At 48.6% G+C, this 21,034-nt stretch overlaps 1 protein-coding gene across 1 annotated transcript in view; it reads left to right on the top strand.

Annotated features, from left to right (window-relative positions):
- Positions 1-21,034, top strand: part of LOC144129637 (uncharacterized) — a 75,447-nt gene that overhangs the window by 18,272 nt on the left and 36,141 nt on the right. The window contains exons 2-4 of the mRNA XM_077663754.1: positions 1,352-1,726; positions 11,430-11,726; positions 14,091-14,459. Coding sequence (XP_077519880.1) covers positions 1,358-1,726; positions 11,430-11,726; positions 14,091-14,459 — 1,035 coding nt within the window. The 5' untranslated portion in view covers positions 1,352-1,357. The remainder of the gene's footprint in view (positions 1-1,351; positions 1,727-11,429; positions 11,727-14,090; positions 14,460-21,034) is intronic.

Below are 21,034 nucleotides of genomic sequence, written 5' to 3' on the forward strand. Positions count from 1 at the left end.
TCATGCGACTGAGCATTTTGCGAAAGACGGAAATTTGCCCGAGTCGGTATCGATGATCCATGACAAATGGAGCGCGAAAGCAAGACGACGGACGAAGACAGAACACACGTGGTGTTCTCGTGGTGTGTGTTCTGTCTTCGTCCGTCGTCTTGTTTCCGCTCTGCTTTAGTCATGGATCACCGTTTCGTGCATCACAAAGTTGCTAGTTAAGTTTGAGCCCTGCTCGTGGCAGATATTCGAAACGGCGACCTATGTGCCCCCAATTCCACGCCTTTACGAATCTTCATGTGAATGTTACGGCTAAACCGCTTGTCGCGGAGTGTTCGGGGTTGTGGCATTCGATTTCGAGTTTCCTGCTGCATAAACCTACTAGTTAATATAGTTCACAAGGGTAGAAACTTGGGCGAATCGGTGACGGTGAACATGATATGTGTGTGCAGCGCTAAACGGGACAAGGGAGAAAGAAAGACGCACACAACTCAGGCGCGCTGTTGTATGCCTCTTGCTTTGTACCTTGTCCCGTGTTTTGCTACACTCGCGTAATAGTTAAGTTAGTCTAGTTCGCGGCAGAAATTTGAACCAGCAAACTATGTCAGGTGCGTTATCACTCGATATTCGATCGCTGCCTTAGCGTCGGCTCATTTTTTTTATCCCTCCAGACTCAAAAGGCTCCGCCCTATGTTCAAGTTGACAAAGACTGGGGAGTTGTTGCGCCTGCGCCTGTAGAGCAGTAATGCGTGGGGACAAAATGGCGAGGCTATCGAAGAACACACTTTGAAGCGGACCTCCGGAACAATTCCGCCTATCTGATTTTGCGTACGTCATGTCGAATAGACAAGTGCCCAGCCATGCCTACGTTGTTTGCTGATAATAGCATTACGGAGTAGGAACCTTAAAGCCGAAACACAGTCACGTGGCGAATAACACTCATTGGTAGTTGCTAAGTCAGAGCTTTGTGTACGCTTTCCTTCACATATACGTTTAACAACTAGAGCCGCAGAAAGTCTTCCTGCAGCAGGATTTCAGTCCCGCCGTAAAGAAACTGAGACAAAAAGCTTTTTTCTCTCTATGAAGGCATCAGCTGCAGAGCTCAATCATATTGGAATCAGCCAATTTTTCAGTTTCAAGCCGGTAATTATTCTTATTACTTACTAAAAATTGTTTTTTGAAGGGGTCCAGAATATTCTTCCTCTAAAACTACGCCCTGACTCCGCCGACCCGCAGCATGTTTACGCAAGCTGCTTCCGCTGCTAAGTATTTAAAATGAATTTAATGAGCACCACGGGGTACCCATACGCATTCCTTTTATAGTGCATGGCGACGGTTGCAAGGAACGTCTAATTCCTTGCAGGGCAACATGGAGGTCGATGGTGTTCGCAGCGCTCTGCGCAAGTTTGTGCGCCAGCGTCTGAATGCGAAGCGGCCAAAAGGTTCTGGTTTGCTGGAAATTCGAACACCCTACACACGAGCCAGTCTAAAATTACCTTTGCCATGCACCGACGGTCCGGGAAAGACATGTGAGCTGCTAAGCAACCTCCAGGCGGTCAATGAACTGCTGTATCTCACGGCGGCTGAAGTCGTAGAGATTGCCCCCAGAAAAGTGGCCATTCGATTCTTCGAGGGTTTTCCGCACGAAGGATACACCAGAGATGAAATGCTACTCCAATATGTGTCCCATTTCGTCCACGACATGGTTGGTGCCCATCGCTGCGTCGTATGCGTTGAGGTGAGAGAACAACCAAGTCTGCCACATTTGTTTTAGCCCTTATTATTTTGAGTGCTCGAACAAAGCAATTAGCGATAAAGCTATATCATCATAGGGTGCAGATGTCATAGCTTAAACAGTTTAGTATGGTCTCATTTGTAACTACAATGGCTTCAGAATGTAATAACAGTTTAACTTAAATATTATTCTTTGCGCTCGTTTCCAGTTTAAGGCCCCGAAAAGAGGTGATGTCAGGTGCAAGAAGTCGACATTTATTAGGTTTTTTTAACGAAGTACACTTCCAAATTCACTGAGCAGAAGCGCATTGAAGACGAAATTTGAATCAAAGCAACCACTCTTCAGCAAGGCATAAAATCAAGATAATCCAAGTATCTTTCACCAAATAGTATGGTTGGAAGAGCCAGGGTAGTCATAAGCTGGCTGTCTTATATTGATATAAATCCAGCTTGTCATGCATTTTTAGGCACTCTGTTCGATTTAAGTCGAGTTGGAATAGACGAAAGAAATTATTCGGTTTCTCGAAGATGGGCGGACAATTACTAAGAGACCATTTTGGTGCAAATTTCGGACAGAGGTGACTGTTGGGGGGTCAAGTGGATAGCAAAGAAGAGCCTCCGTGATATCACTCTATTCTATGTGCACTTTGTTTTAGGGGGCGAAGGCTGTGAGGGGAATAATGATTGGCCCGCTATTAAAGTGGTGACCCCGTATTTCAAGTTAAGGAACGAACATTAAACGACTGCACTTCGTGAAGCACACCGTGGTCATCCTGGCAAGCAGCAGGATACGCAACTACATCTTTGGTCTGGACCCCCGAATAAGCACTTGTTCCCTCCAGTTCAGAAACTTAGTCATATTCATGACCGCGACTTTCAAGTTCCGGACAAGGACTCGGAGTATGAGTATGAAATGTCAGCTCGTAGTACGTAGTGATGAGAAAAGGTAAGAAAGTGAAAAAAAAATGGCTAGTAATGCAGCAATAAAGCAACCCTGAAATTATTTCGAGGGGCATATTCTATTGCAATATATGTGTAGAGGTGGTCTTTGTGGGTATTTGAGTCAAAGTTCTTCTTGGAACCTCTAATTTAAAAATCATTTTTAAAAACCAAAAGTTGCCGTAGCTGGCAACCGGTTAGGGCGACGCGCTTCGCCGTGCGTGCTCTAACACAAGGATGTCAGGGGGCAAGCGGGGCGAGTTTAAAGTCTGGACCTTGTGCCCTGTGACGTCATCGGGCTGGGGGACGCGCGGTGAGTTGTGTCGCTCTAACTGGTTGCCAGCTACTGCAAATAGCCATTTTTAAAAACTGATTCTAATTTGTAGGGTCCACGCATAGCTTTCAAATTACACTAGAATACCCACAAAGCGCACCTTTGCAGATATATTGCACTAGAAAATGTATATCAATATCATATCGAAGGCCCTTTAGAGCTGTATTGCTGACAATTTTTCAACTTTCCTAGCTTTCCTCATCAGTGGGGAATAAGAACCAACAGTTTCGACGGTCGACACCACCGTTGTGTTCTCACTTTATAAAGTTATCCTAGAAGCAATTTTTCTCTATAGCTTCAACTTGGCGCATGATAGCCACAGATGCTTATGCGCCACTAAACTCGATACAACACAACACGAGCATGGAGAACAGCCACTACGCATGTCGCCAGAGCCAAGATCGCACGACTGGGGCAAACGGACTCCTGATAAATCACGTGCAAAGCTATGGAAAATGGAACACCGTATTTCGTGAAGAAACATGTTTTGTGCAGTCTTTCTGAGATCATCAGCATAGTTGATGTCGACTGCTTTCCTGCCCATGACTTGACGCGATAAAATACCGCCATATGTTGTTCAAACAAACTTCCCCTGACACTGGCACGTCCTAGCGATGGCCATAGATTAAAGTCATAGATTAAAAAGTGATTGCAGCATTTAGCCCATTGCGGTAGTTCTGGTCACAAGGTAATTACCCGAATTGCGTGCTATGGATGCGCAGACTTTTGTCAAGATTAGTGTACCATTCTCATGTATTAACGCGCATTGATGGGCTTAGTGAATATGGCATTGTGCATTTTTATCGTGAAGACTCAAAGATTTTTCCGCTTCAACCGCAAGATCGTTTGCGGTGAAACTGCACACACAGCTTCCATATTATGGTAACTTTTGTATCGAAGCAAGTTTTGCAACGGTACTTAGTGGACCTGTGCATGATGCGAAAAAATAATCGTCTGCACTGATATCGGCGAACCGAAACCATAAAACGCCGCTTTTTCGCTGAAGGGCGACAGTGGCGCCACCTGTTTTCTGCTGTCACCCTCCAAGCATTCGGACATTCACGAAAGTAGAGGATATGAGCTGAATTGGATAGTCACTCGGCACGAAAAGAGATCAATATTGCCACACTGCTCACATTCTGCGAGCGCCGCCATGCGGCCGAGCTGCATGACTGGGCTCGTGTGGGAGCGAAGAAGAGGACGTTCCCGTTCGAACGCGCGCTGCTGGGTTTCTGGCCTTCGGATTAACCAAAGCCCTTTTTTCGTGCCACCCTACGTTTGTCGGCGACATTTTGGTGGAGGTGCTGGGTGTCGTTCCATGAACACTCACCCCGAGGGCAACTCTGACGCTGATCAGCGACGCTTGGACACAACACCCGTCCACAAAGCGAGCCGCCGCCTGCGAGGCCTACAACCCGAGTTCGGCCAACTGACAGCGCCGGTAAGGGCCATGACATCCACCGCGGCTAGCCTGACAAGTCAGCACTCCGGGAGTGCCCCGTCATTTGTCCTTCACGCACCTCGATCGCCGCCACCGTTCCACGGGGACAGGTTCGAGGACTTCGAAGACTGGTTGGCCAGCTTTGACCGAGTGGCGAGTTTCAATGTGTGGGACGGCGACCGCAAGCTGCGCAACGTCTACTTTGCGCTGCAGGACTCGGCCAAAACGTGGTTTGAGAACCACGAAGCTTCCTTTACCACCTGGGAGGCTTTTCGTCGAGAGCTGCTAGCGACATTTACCAGCAGCGAAAGAAAAGAGAAAGCGGACATGACGCAACTGTTCAACCGGGCCGACCCTGCAATGCCCGAAGCCCAGAAGGTACGACACTTAATGCGTGGCGTAAAAGAGCAGCTGTTTGCCGGACTGGTCCGTGACCCGCCACGAACAGTGTCCGACTTCACCAAGGAGGCAATGGGTATCGAGCGCTCTTTACAGGAACGGGGCGCCCACTACGCACGTCACGCTACTGTAGCAGCCTCTTCCCAGTCCCAGTACACGCCTACGTCGCTGCCCGCCGAGGACCTTCGGGAACTTGTAAGAAGCCTGGTGCGCGAGTAACTGGCGAAACTTCGCTTTGAAGCTCCACAGGTCAGCGTCGCTGCCATTACGGACGTGGTCTGCGAAGAAATCCGACGAGTTGTGCAGCCACCCCCAGCTCCACACCCGGCGCCCTTCGTTATGACGTACAGCGAGGCGCTACGAAGTCCCGGGACAGCGATGCGAGCCTTTTCCCCCATCGCTCCTGTGCAATACCTGCAGGAGCCAATCGCAACAGCACCCTCCGTGCGGCAGGAGTTCAGGCCCCCCGTGAGCAAAGCGCACGTTTGGCGTACGCCAAACAATCGGCCGCTCTGTTACCACTGCGGAGAGCCTGGCCATATCCTACGCCACTGCCCCTACCGCAGGATGGGTTTAAGGGGGTTTTCACCTGACTCACCTCGACCACGCTACGGTGAAAGGCCACGGGATATCGAACAGTACTTGGCTGAAAACGTGCAATCTTCGACCTCGCAGCGACGCCAGTACCGATCGCCATCCCCAAGGCGGTTCTCTTCGCCCGGCCGCCCGTCATCCTCTGGCCAGTTCAGAGGTACGTCCCCACGTCGGGAAAACTGAAGACGGCGTTCTCTGGGGGTAGGACCGCCGCTGCCGCAGACAGTGAACAGCCTCCATCCGACGATTTTATGCGAGGACCCCACCCGCTGACCTTAAAGACGATCCCACCGCCGACCTCACCGACGACCTCAGCGACAACCCCGTCGACGACGGCACCAAAAACCTCGCCGACAAATTGTCAAACAATTGTTTCCGCCGCCGAAATTCTTGTTGCCGCCGATGGCTATGACGTATCTGCACTCGTCGATACCGGAGCCGACTTTTCTGTCATGAGTAGTAACCTAGCCGCAACCCTCAGAAACGTTCTAACACCTTGGCATGGGCCGCAGATACGAACAGCTGGTTGCCATGTGGCAACGCCGGTTGGCGTCTGCACGAGCCGTATAAATATCCGCGGTGCAACTGTCACTGGCTCCTTCGCCGTGCTACGAGAGTGCTCTAAAGAACTGATTCTCGGCATGGACTTCCTTAAAGAGTATGGGGTGGTCATCAACCTGCATGAGCAATTGGTATCGTTTTCGACACAGCGAGCCGTTGATACCGACCCCGAGCCGCACAGAGCACCATTACGCATCTCTGATGACCACACAACGATACCGCCGAGAGCAAGCATGTTTGTCACAGTCCAGTGTGATACCAGCTCCGGTACTCGGGGCATTGCCGAAGCGAATATGTCGCTGCTACTGTCTCGGCAAGTTGGCGTTGCTCGCGCCCTTGTCGACCTTGTTCACGCGCGTACCACGCTCTTAGTGACAAACTTTAGTTGTGAACCCCAACATTTGACGAAAAACACGGTGATTGCTCATTTTGAAGAACTTGGCGAACATGCCGGCCAATGTGCCTTATCAACAACGGCTCCCGAAATAGCCTAACAGGACACTGCAACAGCCATTAGGACCGACGTGAACCTTGACCTTCTGACCAATCAGAAACGCCGCGTGGAAAGCCCTATTGACTTTTTCCGCGACTGTTTTGCATCAACATCCAAGGTTCGCCAGACGCCAATAACTAAGCACAGTATTATCGTCGACAGTGACCAGAGACCGCTATGTCAGCGTCCTTATCGTGTTTCGTCGAAGGAGCGCGATGCTATCCGCCGCCAAGTTGCCGAAATGCTCCACGACGACGTCATACAACCATCGACGAGCCCCTGGGCGTCACCTGTTGTCCTCGTCGCAAAGAAGGACGGCAGCCTACGGTTCTGTGTAGATTATAGCCGCCTCAATAACGTTACCAAAAAAGATGTCTATCCACTGCCGCGCATTGATGACTCATTAGACCGCCTACGCCATGCTACCTACTTTTCGTCACTCGACCTTCGTAGCGGTTATTGGCAAATCGAGGTCGACGAACGTGACCGAGAAAAGACCGCCTTCGTTACTCCTGACGGACTGTACGAATTTAAGGTGCTTCCTTTCGGCTTGTGTTCAGCCCCTGCGACGTTCCAACGTATGATGGACACCGTACTAACTGACCTGAAGTGGTAGTCCTGCCTTGTCTATCTCGACGACGTCGTGATTTTCTCCGACACGTTCGAGGAGCACCTGAAACGTTTGCGTGCCGTCTTCGAAGCAATTCGTTCTGCGGGTCTGTCTCTCAAGCCTGAAAAGTGCCACTTCGCATTTCGGGAGCTCAAGTTTCTTGGCGACATTGTGAGCGCTCAGGGCGTTAGCCCCGACCCAGAAAAGACCGCCGCCGTTGCTGCATTTCCCCAGCCAACAGATAAACGAAGCTTGCGGCGTTTCCTGGGGCTTTGCGCCTATTATCGGAGGTTCGTTCAAAACTTCTCCAAGCTCTCAGAGCCGCTGACTCGCCTGACAAAAGACGCCGAACCCTTTTTCTGGGGCCAAGCTCAGGAAAAAGCTTTCATAGAGCTTAAGGCCCGCCTCCAATCTACGCCTATCCTTGCCCACTTCGACGAGCAGGCCGACACGGAACTGCACACAGATGCCAGCAATGTGGACCTCGGTGCGGTGATTGTGCAGTGGCAAGACGGCGCGGAACTCGTGATCGCATACGCAAGTCGCACTTTGTCCCGTTCCGAAGTGAATTATTCCACAACGGAAAAGGAGTGTCTCGCTGTTGTGTGGGCAATCACAAAATTTCGTCCATACCTGTACGGCCACCCGTTTCGAGTCGTCAGCGATCATCACTCCTTGTGCTGGCTTGCGAACCTCAAAGATCCATCGGGGCGACTTGCACGGTGGAGCCTTCGGTTGCAAGAGTTCGACGTCACCATCGTGTATAAGTCGGGTCGGCAACATAGCGATGCAGACTGTCTCTCCCGAGCTCCTCTTCCGTGCCCACCAGATGAGTCCGACGACGATTCTGCTTTCCTCGGCGCTGTCACCACATCCGACCTTGCCCACCACCAGAGGGCCGACTGTGAACTGCTGCCTCTAATCGAGTACCTCGAAGGAGCCGCTCCGTCTCCGCCCAGACTCTTCTCGCGCGGACTTTTGTCGTTTTGCTTAATAGATGGAGTCCTCTACAAGGAAAACTACGGTCCGACTGACACTGCGTATCTCCTCGTTGTCCCAACCGTGCTTCGTAAGGAAGTTCTCGCTGCATGCCACGACGACCTTTCTTCTGGCCACCTCGGTTTTTCCAGAACATTGGGACGCCTCCGCCACAAGTACTACTGGCCACGGCTTGCTGCGGTCGTCCAACGCTACGTTCGAACCTGCCGTGAGTGTCAACGACGGAAGGTACCACCGACAAAACCGGCCGGCCTTCTGAAGCCAATTGATCCACCGCAAATCCCATTCCAACAAGTCGGCATGGACTTACTGGGCCCATTCCTGGTGTCCTCCATGGGAAACCGGTATATTGTTGTTGCCACGGACTACCTAAGCCGCTATTGTGAAACCAAGGCTCTTCCCCGTGGCACCGCGGCTGAACTTGCACAGTTCTTTGTTCACCACATCGTGCTTCGCCACGGCGTCCCCGTGGTTGTATTAACTGACCGGGGAACCGCGTTTACGTCGGCTCTTACACACGAGGTCCACCGCCTTAGTGGCACCAGTCATAGAAAAACGACTGCTTACCATCCTCAAACGAATGGACTTACTGAGAGACTGAACAAGACCATCACAGATATGATGTCTATGTATGCCGACGCTGACCATCGCAACTGGGACGAAATACTTCCCTACATTACGTTTGCGTACAACACCGCCCTCCAAGAAACGACGCGCTTCACCCCCTTCCGTTTGGTGTATGGCCGAGATGCCCTGACCATGCTTGACGCCATGCTGCTCCCGGATGGAACCCCCTCGTCTGTCCCAGGCGCTGACCAATTCGTTCGCGATGCAGAAGCCGCTCGCCACCTTGATCGACAACGCATTCGCCACCAGCAGACAACTGACGCCCGGCGTTACAACCTCCGCCACAGGGAGGTGATTTACCAACCCGGCGAGCACGTCTGGGTATGGAGCCCTATACGTGTGCGCGGTCGTTCTGAAAAGCTTCTGCGGCGCTACTTCGGTCTCTACGAGGTGCTACGTCAACTCAGCGATGTGAACTATGAAGTGTACCCGCAAGGAGTTGTCCGGTATTCTCGCCCGCCCAAGTCTGAAGTCGTCCCCGTGTCCCGCATGAAACCGTATTACGCCCGTTAGCCCCTCCCGGAGTTCACATTCAGTGCTGCCACCACACGCCATCGCACTTTCGGTGTCTCCACACTCTTTATCCCCCTTGCCGGAGGCATCGAGGCGATGCCTCTTGAAAGGAGGGGGGCAATGCCACACTGCTCACATTCTGCGAGCGCCGCCATGCGGCCGAGCGGCATGACTGGGCTCGTGTGGGAGCGAAGAAGAGGACGTTCCCGTTCGAACGCGCGCTGCTGGGTTTCTGGCCTTCGGATTAACAAAAGCCATTTTTTCGTGCCGCCCTACGTTTGTCGGCGACAATATAATCTTTGAAAGGTAAAGCCCAGTTAAATAAGTTGTTCTGACATTTTTTTCCGCTTGGTTAGCCGAAAATGTTGGAAGCGCTTCAGTTGCAGTAGAGGAAACGGCTGGAACGGCATACTCAGAGGGCCCGCGCTTCTTGCAACGCTCGGGCGCCTTGTCGGGAAGCTTTCCACTGCAGAAAAGAGATGGCGTCACTGCCGCTCTTCAGCGCAAAAACGGCGTTTGCGGGTTTTATTATTTCGGTTCACTGATCGCTATGCAGACGATTACGTTTTCGCTTCATGCATGACTCAATTATATAAATACCATGTAAAACTTGCTACCATACAAAAGTCATCATAATACGCAAACTCCGTGTTCAGTTCCACTGCAAATGAGCCTGCGGTTGAGGCGGGGATATTTTTGAGTCTTCAAAATAAAATTGCACAATACTGTATAATTCGTTCACATCAATATAACCGGGTGCCCAGCTAACATGAGCCAAGGGGTAAGAAAATTTGTAACAGGCAGGCGAGTGAAACCAGTTGCATATCGGTGACAGCCACCTCTCGCACCACAGGCAATTTTTTGTTTTGCAATTTATTAATAGTTTAATAAGGCTAATTATTCAAATTAATAAATATATGACTATACGCAGAAAATTGCATTTGAAGTGCTGTCGTGCACCTTCGAAAACCCCTACTCCATCATTTACGGTAAGGAAATCCTCACGTGCGTCTTTTTTTTCCAGCTCCAAAGAAAACCCGCGAAATACGAAATAAACCACGTGACTACCGCACTTGCGCGCCATGATCGCGCTGCCGTCAAGCATGGTTTGAGCAAACGAAACTGCTGCAGCCTTGATTCGACAGCCACGCATAAGCGGCAGGCCGATAAGTTGGCGGCGGCAACTCGCACCTTCATGTGGGCCACTGGCTGACGCAGAGGAGAAACCATCGCCAACATATTGGCCTATCGCCGCTGCGGCGCCGTCGAGTCAAGGCTGCAGGCGATTTTGTTTACTCAAACCACGCTTGAGAGCAGCACGATCGTTGCGCGCAAGTGCGCTAGTCACGAGATTTATTTTGTGTTTCACGGGCTTTCTTTGGAGCTGAGAAAAAAAGACGCATGTGAGCACTTCCTCCACAGTAAATGGGGAATGGGGGTTCTTGAAGGTGCTCGACAACTCTTCAAATTCAATTTGTTGTATAAAGTCAATATTTATTAATTTAAATAATTAATAATGTCACCAATTTGCAACTGGTTTCCCTCGCCTGCCTTTAATAATCAATTTTTTAACCGTTGGCTCAAGTTAGCTGGGACGCCCGGTATATAATTTTGGAGAGGTCTTAGTGGTTTGTGCATCAGTCACGCATGCCGGTGGTGCGGGGTTCGAGTGCCAGTTCCATCGTGTACCTGTCGATGATGATACAATAGCTGCAACCTTTCCATTGGTCTTGTGCTCGGCTACTTTGGGTTAAATACAAAAAAAATGGGCCACTTACTCTGCCTCGCAGAAAGAAAAATCCTTCTGCCGCTTCCCTCGCTGGCCACAGATGCCCTTGCGATAATAAAATTCATCTTTTGTTGCATTGAAATTTTTAAATGTAGTTAGGTTTCAGTCCTCTAGTAACGGCGGTATTCCAACAGAGCTCGTAAAAAAACGATCAGAAGCTTTTTAGAAGAGATGGTATGGACGCAGCTGTGACCACCGCACTGAATTAATCGAAAAGTTGATTTCAGCGTTTGCGAAGATGTGTGCTATAAGTCAGTGAGGTCTCTGCATGACCTCATTCAAAGTTTTAACATTTTGCATATTTTAACCAACTTTTATTCGTACTTGTCCTATTGCCTGCAACAAACGTTTGCGATACCTTTTTAATATCAGCGAGCTTCCGTTGTATAAGCGTTCAAAATGTTTCAGATTACCTTTTCGCCACGGGGATCCCGAGCCTGCAACGCGGTCCTCTTCAGCAGCCTAGAATGGAATACGTGGTTGACTTGCCTCTGCATTACTAACTGTCGGTTGGGCGTCGATGCCACATCACAAGCCTTCAACGTCATCCAACGCCTCTTGAAGTTGCATCTCCTCGAACTATCACTCTGCCAAGTCGAGTTTGTCTTAGACGAACCAACTTCGCTGCTCGGTTTGACAGTCGGCCTGATGGAAACGACAAAGCTGAACACGCTCAAAATTTTCGGTATCCTTATAAACCCCCAGGTAATATGATTAACACTCACTGCTGTTAATTTTCTGTGCGCTACTTTCTTCTCATTCCCGTCTCATATACACGTGTCATTTATTTAGACGCCATGCAGGTCGAGTGGTCTTGATTGCCGTGATCACGGTTGCCTCCACCGATCTCCTTTAAGTGCAGCGCAAAGGACTTAATTAAATTTCGGACTAGATGACTAGGCGTACTGCGCACGTGATGAAGGTCATAGAAGATTAACTTCATGCGCCGTCGTTTCAGACGCTCATTAGGACACTAAAGCAGTGCCTGAAAGATTCAATTTATCCAGTGCTGATTTTTCGAACATTCTTTGGCATCTCGGGAGCACTTCTTTTGCGTTATGGGCGAACAAAAACCATTTTCTTCCCACTGGCACTACAGATGAATGTGAACTATTAAGTGTTAGTGGTAGTCTAAGTTGATGTGGTTTGTACTTCGTATGAGATGTTGTACAGGGTCGCTTTGCTCACCAGAATTCTGCTCATGAGGATCAGCTTTCATCCTTGAACCCTGAAGTAAAACTGACACTTGTGCATGCACTGGCGACGTATTCAATGAAATCAAGAAATAACTGACAGTAGTCCAGAAGCAAAGAATCTGTCCGGGTTTCTTGAGTACAAAGAGCAGGACAGGAGAGGATTAATATGCGAAGAATATGAAGCAATGACCAGGCACGATGCTTGGCGTAGGCATTTGCTCTTGTTTAATGTTGCTTGCATCGTGTGTATGGCTAGGGGTTTGAGCGGAAGGTGCGTCGTCAGGATCATCTCTTTCGTTAAGATAGTGGTGTCTGCCCAGTTAATCTGCTGTCCCGTGGGGTGTCCGTGCCCCTTGATTGCATTAGAGTCGCGCCTGTTGTTTTCACATCTGTTGTTCATCATTTTTGCGTCTCGAAAATTTTCTTTTCTCTCCGATGAAAGCATAAATACAGTTCATTTAAAGTATCTTATAGAAAACGGCAAGGCGTTCATCAGGTATTTAGTCTGGTATTCTTTACCCAGTTTTGCATCTCAAAGGCTTCGTTACAAGAGCGGACAACACGGCTTAGCATTTGATTTGCGGCATTTCGCACCCCTTCGGACGCTTAGGTAATCTAGTCGATGAAGATTCAGTGCGTCTATATTTCTGTGTCCCAGCGGAGCCCAAGTCTGGCGCAGTGGGGCAAAAAATTCTTCCTCCTTCTCACGCTGCGCACAAGCCTGCCCGGCCGGCGCACTTTACATATTCGAGTAGTATTTGCCACCATCGCTGGTGCTTGGATATCATAATTTTTGTGCAAGATGTTGCTCGCTTTAATCCTTAAATATACACAACTGCTAAAAAGCATTCTCAAAAATTTCTGTTAAAGAGAAAATATTAGTACCAAAATCTCGATGCAGCTTTCGGGAGACTTCGTAATTCCCTCTATTCGACGTATGCTTCCTCTAATTTTAAAAGTTTTTGTAAAAAGCCTTAAAGATGCTAAAGAAAAATATTCAGTGTTTTTCAGCTGCTTTTGTACATTTTTATAGCGAACCATAGCTCGTAGACAGTGGCCCAATACTATAACCGACCTCAGGCCAGTGCAGAAGCTGAATGGTTACGGTGTTCGTCTGCTGACCCGAAAGACGCTGGTTCGATCCCGGCCGAGGTAGTCGAATTTCGATTGAGGCGAAATGCTGGAGGCCCGTGTTCTGTGCGCAGTGCATACTAATGAACCCCAGGTGGCTGAAATTTCGAGAGCGCTTCACTATGACCTCCCTCATAGCCTGAATCACTTCAGGAACACCTCTATGGACCTATAACTTTTCCATGCAGACGATAAACTAAAACATCGGTGCGGTGTAGAATGTCAACGCGCATTAAAGAATCGCAAGTTGTCTTAATAAATATTCAGTCATGCACTGCTGCGTCCAACATAGCCCATTTGTCGCTTCGGGACGTTAAATCCCACAATCAAGAAATCGAATATCAATTTGGTACGGAAAATATCTCAAGCTCACAATATCGAAAACGGTGGGGCTACCTCGCAGCTCAGATTTAATTAATCTTAAATATATTGAATGAGATCGGGAGGCATATTTCGTTCCACGCCAAGTCATTTGCGTGCTTTGAAGCCCTATGCGTATTGTTGCGGGTAGCTTTCTTTCGATGCTCAAGCACATAACCCTTTGACAGGTAGAGCAGTGTTGCCATAACAGAGGGTATAACCTGAAATATGTCGCCAAAAAGTACAAGGGCTTCTGGAATTCACTGCGTAGAACTCGTTTCGCAGGAAGGTTAGCAATGTTGATAGCTTCAGTGCCAAGATGGCACACGATTATCAATAGCGTCAGATAGATCTCGCCTTCACTGCTCTCGCTCTTCTGCAGCAACCTTCAGCGCAGATCTTCTTGGAAAAGGCTTTGGATGCCCTAACACGCATGACCACTCTGAAATCTCTGGTGTTGGACTCCACCTTCTCGTCTTACACACATGGCACAAAATTTCTGCGGATGCTCGCCAACCCTTCGGCTCCAGCCATCGTGACTGTGGTTTGTATACTCTATCCCGAGAACTCTCAAACAGCAGGACTCGTTTTCAACGCGCTGCTGGAAAACCGAACCGTGACGATGCTCCGCCTGGAAGAGTTCACTTTACGCTGGCTGGACGCGATATCGCTGTCAACGCTTCTACAGAACAACAGGACAATCCTGGATATCAACTGCGGCCAGTGCCAATGGGACAAACGCGAACTAGAGGTACGTGATGCTGCTACGTGCACGAGTCTGTGTTTTGCTTGTTCTACGTGCTGTTGTCTGATGCTTTTGTATTGTCAATAGAAATTATTGTCAAGGCCCTAGCTTCTCTGCTATTAATATTAGCAGTTCTAAAGTGCTGCAGCGGTTAAGCTATGCGCCACTGCGCTGTGATAGTGGGTGTTCCCAGCGGTGAGCCTTGTGCAGCACAAGTTGATTTTCCCAAGTAACCAATCAATAATTTATCTGCCATCTGCCACAGTGGGTCGTTTGCTCACTATTTGGTAGGCAGGTTGAGATGGCTGCGCTTGGCAACATAACCTAGGTGGCCCACTTGCATCCTAGGTTGCTCTCTGGGAATCGCATGCCAGAGACATACCCGTTGTATTTCGCTCACAACTCCGACACCGACAACGTCGACACGTGGGTTTTCTGCACAATGGAGCCTTAAAAGCTGTCGCTTTAAAACAAGGTGGGGAATGGTAGACACGAGCATGGAAGGAGACTGGAATTACCGTTGGTTGGCATGTCGTATATCATTGCTTGATTTTTAAATTTTTTTCCGTAATCTTTTCGCGCCGAAACACAAGAGACAAGTAAAAAGTACAAAGTACATAGCTCAACACACTTCACCTTAGTGTACTTGAATTTCTCATGAATTGGGCGTAGGAAAAGAACCAGGCAAAGAGAGAAAGAAGAAAGGCAAGGTCAATCAGAACATCTTCCGATTGGCTATCCTGTACTGGGGGCAAACGATAAGGGAATGTAAAATATGAAAAGGGGAGCGTTAGAGAAAAATAATAGTCGTTCACTCAAGCATATCGCTCTCAGAAAACTGAACAGTGCTTTTCAGGTTACGAGGGCCGCCAAGTTTTGCCGCCGCGGTCGGAAGGACTGTTGCTTTGAAAAATTAATACCATGCCACAGAGGGCAGAAGAGTGTTGCTTTAGTTGCAGTATCATAGGAGAAAGAAGAAAGGAAAGCGTTGACTTGGCTTGAGCCCCCGAAGCGGTGGCCTGTTGGTTAGCGCACCCGCCACGCATGCGGCAGATTTGTTTTTCGATCCGCAGTGCCGCCAGGTACCCACCTGTTATTCAATGGGTACAAGCCTTCCCCTGGCCTTGCGCTCGGCTTTTTCAGGGTTAAATACTTAAAAATTGGGTCTCTGACTCTACATTGAGAAGAAAAATACCTTTTGCCATGGTGCTGTTTGGCCCTAGATGCCCTTGCTCTATAAAAATTTCAATCATATCTTGTGTCCAATCTATTTCACTTGTAAAACTCGCCCGTGTTCCACGCAGCAAGTATGAGCTTCCTCGAAAGCGTGTGAAGTAAGCCCGCTGGGTCAAAGCTTAATATGGAAATAGACACACGAAGTACCTCGTAGTCGTCAGATTGGGCGGCTTCGTCCGCACAGTGGTTTCTGGCGTGGTTTCCGCTGCCGTCGAAAATTACATCGTGAACTCTGGCTTTTTCGGTGCCGTAATTTGCACTGATTTCGATAACCAGCTGCCCATACTAGCTAAGGAAGAGTGCAGATTGCAGGACTTGTAGGGTTTATTTAGAACTTAAGAAAAACGTGCCATTTGTGTCGATCGTCTTATGTTAACTCCAGTTTGGGCATAATGTGGTGCAGAGCCTAACTTTATTATATTGGCACAATACTTTACGCAAAATAGCAGGCATGCTATTTCCGTGTTGACGTTCACAAATATAAAGAAAACAACGTTGTGAAGACAAGCTTGGGTAAAATAAATTGACCGACAATCGGTGGGCCAACAAGACGGAAATGCATAGCATTACACTTTCATTTCTCTTTGCATCACCCCAGAGATTACACAAACTTCTTTACATTCACCTTTATTGCACGCTTTCTTTGCGCCTGACTGCAACACTCGTTTGGACACTTGGTCTTCTTTTCAAAACCTGATCTCTCTATACAACGTGACCTGTATGTGCAGATGGCCTGCACACAACCACGTAAGCATTAGAGCGGCATTTGAAAAGCGATTGTAATTTTGCTATTTACTCTCCTCCTCTTCTATGGTAGCCACCCACCTGGTTTTTCCCTTAGCAAACATCATCAGGTTTCGCAGCCCTCTGGCCGCGTCATGAATTCTTTCGTCTTCGGCAACCACCCCCTGGGTTCTCGAATTTCTGGTCTCTCCCTCTTCTCTATATATTGAGAGGCGACTTTCTGTTTCTCCACTTTGCCGAACGCTAACCCCTGCCAGATGGTTCATGGAGGCTTCAGAGAACAATATACGCCGGACAGTTTTAAAGCGATAGCCTTAAATGCCCCGCTACCCAAAAATAAAACGACTGCTTTGTGAGCGAAAAATGACGAGCATAGCTGACAGGTGATGCCTAGATAGCAACCTACGAGGCAGGTGTAGCATCTAGGTCACTTGAACTTGCGGCGTGATTTAAAGCGCTGCCTACTGGTTATTGAGCAAGTTGCGCACCGCGCTAGGTGGAAATAAAATGAATGATTGGTCACTCAAGAAGACCAACCTGGGTCGCTCAAGACCCACCGCCGGTAGCACCTGCGCCGCAGGGAGTTGACGCTTCGATCAACAGCTGCACCACTGCGCCAGAAGGTGTATGGCGACTCTCGGGGTTGTATGAATGTAAATCAGGTAACGACCTTATGATTCTACGGCCATTAACTCATTGCGTTCTCTCTATTTAGCCTTGAGGCAAAGCTTGTCTTCTCCAATTTTTCTCGACATCGGGGTCTTAATGCTATCGAAAAAAAAGAGCACCCAATTTAATAAGGACTGACGGATGAGTGCCGGATGATGGACGGAACACTGATAGGTGAGCGACGACAAACTGATAGAAAACCACAAAAGACCGCCAAATGTGCGCCAGGAGATGTAATAACTGACGGCCATATGGCAGTTAAGGTGACATGTTGAATAATTATTCAACGATCCTAGAGATTTACATATCTCATATGGTCAGGAGACCTTAATCGTCAAGCAACGAAATGATGGAGGAGGCCTTCGCGAAGCCTTGTCGACAATAGACTATAATCACACTGTTCATGTGATAGATAAATACGCACAACATACCCAACCCCTTTACAGCGTTCATAGTTTACCAGGAAAACTTTGACTAAGTTGGACCGTCAGCAGTCATGTAGGCGTTACAGAATCAGGTGGTATAGGAGATTTGTGCCGAAAGACTGCGACATCTAAAACGACTGCAGAGCCATCGAAGGCCTTTGTAAAGCAGTAGTGAGTTTTCCATAAAGAAGGAGTATAGATATGTTTTTTCTTCGAACCTCGCTTTCTTCAAGCCACTCGTTTATTAGGCGTTAAACTCGTAGCAGACAGCCAGACGATGGACGGCGGAAGACAAACGGACGAATAGAGGAGGTGCACTTTTGTAACACTTAAAAAAAACTGCACAGAAACAAATACACCCAAGCAGGAGGAGGAGCTACGCACTCAGGTACCAAAGCTGTCGCAACAGTAACACTCTAGCTCCAAGCTCACTCTAGACGGCTTGCAGAAAGACATCGCTGTGTGAAGCCTGACCTACAGCTACATAACATGCAACGCGTTCTTAAACAACCTAGTCCAAAATTTTTGGAAAGGCTTTATTACGGTTTATGAGGTTTAACGTCCCTTAGCGACTCAGGCTTTCTGAGACGCCGTAGTGAATTGCTCCGGAAATTTAGACCACCTGGGGTTCTTTAACGTGCACTGACGTCGCCCAGTACACCTTCGCCTTCTTCGAAATACGACCGCAGCGGCAGGGATAGAAGCCGCGTCTTCCGGGCCAGCAACCGAGAGCCATAACCACTCAGCCACTGCGGCGCGCTGAGGGATAGGTGTCGCAGCACACGTTAAGCTACGTCTTAATCCACGTTGTATTCTCGAGAACGCTGGGATTCTCTTGAAAATATCTCGGAGTGCTCCCCGCTTCGCCAGGGTGGCGGGGGGATGTGCTTACAGCTGCGGGTGCCTTAGGGAATGTTGGTGAGAGTTCAATTTCTTTTTTTTTTCCAGCGCGCGCGTTGGAAACTCCTTGTGTTCAATATAGCAGCATTAAAGAAAGATGCTTGGTAGGAAGACACAAACTCGCCAATCGTATTTATCACCTCTTTGCAAGAGGTATCGAAAGGAATGGATTGAGAACAGTCGGGGATAAGAGTTGATAGAGAGTTCCTTAGTTATCTTCTACTCGCTGATGAGACTACCTTGCTAGGGCACTCAGGGGTTAAATTGCAAATCATGATGAATGCCGTAGACCGGCAAATATGAACAGTCGACCTAACAATAATATACAACAGCCAAAAATAATGTTCAACACCTAAAAAATGAACAGCATTTTGCAATTGTTATTGAGCAGCTGGAAGTGGTAAGGGAATATGCCTACATAGGGCAGGCAGTGAACGCAGATCCGGATCACGAGACTGACGTTACTAGAAGAACTAGAATGTGCTCTCAGCACGAAAGTAGTTCACTAAAATTCCTCAAGTGAAAAATTTATAATAGCTGTATCGTATCCGTACTCGGCGATCGGTAGCAACCTTGGAGGAAACGAAAGTGTTGAATTCAAATCGAGTACAACGCAGCTAGCTTTGCCAAGGAAACTGATTTGTGTAACCGTAGCATGCAAGGCGAGGGCAAAGTGGTTGAGATAACAAACATGGATTAATAATATCATTGTCGAAATCAGGATAAAGAAATGGTCCTGGACATGGCGTGTAATGTCAAGGCACGGGAACTGATGGTCATTAAGCGTGAGGATCTATTCTGCAAGAGAGGGCTATCGTAGCAAGGAGCGGCGGAGACTAAACTCGGCGTGTAAAACTGTTTGGGATAGGGTGGCCACAGCTGGAACAGGACATGATTAATTTTAGAGGTATGGGAGAGACCTTATTCCTGAAGTGGTCGTAGTAGTGCTGGTGAGGATGAATTCAACGACCAGTAACGGCGCCTCCTTGTTTGTAGCCCTGTTGTAAGCAGTCATGTTCGGCTTCCTGCGAAAACGATCGTGCAAGCACCGAACGCAAAGCGTGAAAAGGGAAATCGGGCCGCCTCCCAGGGATTTTTCCAATGTAAATTCTTTTTTAGCGGGACACATAAATGGGGCAAAACAGGGGCTAAACAGGCGCATAAACGGGCCTCTCTTGTCCCGCTTATGTGTCGCGCTAAGAGAGAATTTCTCTTGGATGAAACATGAACCAAGTATCCCCCAAGCAAACGCTGCTGACATACCTCTGTGATTCATCCTCTTTGCCTCGAAGGCTTTTCGCTCAATTTTGGCGAATGGCTTGACATTCCAGCAATTTGCTTGCGGCAGACCGTGAATGCAGCTGGCGATCTGCATATTTCATAGAAAACTTGAGTTACTGTTTGAACAAGCAACAGGCCAGGGTCTATGAGCATTCCCGTCAGGTGGTAGTGGAATGGCTGTTTAAAAGCACTGCTATTTCTGCGGTCCCATGCGCTGCCGGTTCAGAAGGGGCACTGATGTTAAGAGGTCAGCGGCCGTGGCGCCAACTTTAGTCGGCAGTAGCATTCGTATAGCGCTTGGCAGCGGTCTATCTTGCCCGAACCACCTGCGTAAAGCGAATGAAACACCGACTGCAATCTGAACTGCGCCCGAAGCTTACAAACAATTTCAGTGAAGTTCCTTAGGAATTCAGATAAAGTGCCGTGCTAGCCCCGGTGGCTTAGTGCCTAGGGCGCTCAGATACTGAGCCGGCCGACCCGAGTTCATTTCCAGCCATGACGGCAGTGTTTCGTTGGATAGGAGACTCAAAAGGCTCTCGTGAGGTTTTAGACGTTAGCGTTCGTCAGAAACGCCTACTGGCCTAAATAAAGCCGCGGTCCTACTCTTCGGCATTTTTAAATGGTCAATTGTTGCTTCGGAACGTAAAACTTAGATTTTGCAATTTTTAGATCGAAATAATAACCCGCCTGTTCACTGACTGAGTGCGCGCCGTGTCGGTGTAACAGACCGCGGAGAGCAGCTGAGCGACAGAACTGAGCGAGAGAAGAAAAGTGAAGAAGGGTACAATAGTGGCGTGAGTGCAGGTAACCGTTGCGTTGACTACCGAGTCCAGACAGCAGAAAAGCACGCGCTGTCATCTGTGCGCCGATGATGTCGTCAGTAAGGTAATCGGCGAGCGCTTAAATTTCGGTCCGGTGGGGCAAAGACGTTCTTTGAATTCTGTAGTGCTCGACGACTGCAGTATAGGTTTGCATGCGCTCGACCATTCGCCGACAGCCGGGTGGCTCTAGGGCTACTCGGATGAAGAGAGCTCGGGCTAACTCCTGTGTCGCCTCATTGCCTGGTGCTGATTCGTGTGCGGGGTCCAGATTATCGTAATTTTACGGTTCAATTCAGAGCTTGCTAAAATTTAGTTTGCCTCTTTCGAGACCCTTCCTTTCCCAAAATCTCAGACTGCTTAGAGAGGCTGTCGCTTGGCGATGCTTCCAAGCTGGGAATTTTCCAAATCCAGTCTGGCTGTTCCTCATGCGAAAAAATGATAGACCTGATGGTAAATGTAGAATCTGCGGAGAAAGGGGTACTTTTGATCATATAATCTCGCAATG

Source organism: Amblyomma americanum, chromosome 4 (assembly GCF_052857255.1).
Source record: "Amblyomma americanum isolate KBUSLIRL-KWMA chromosome 4, ASM5285725v1, whole genome shotgun sequence".
Taxonomy (NCBI): domain Eukaryota; kingdom Metazoa; phylum Arthropoda; class Arachnida; order Ixodida; family Ixodidae; genus Amblyomma; species Amblyomma americanum.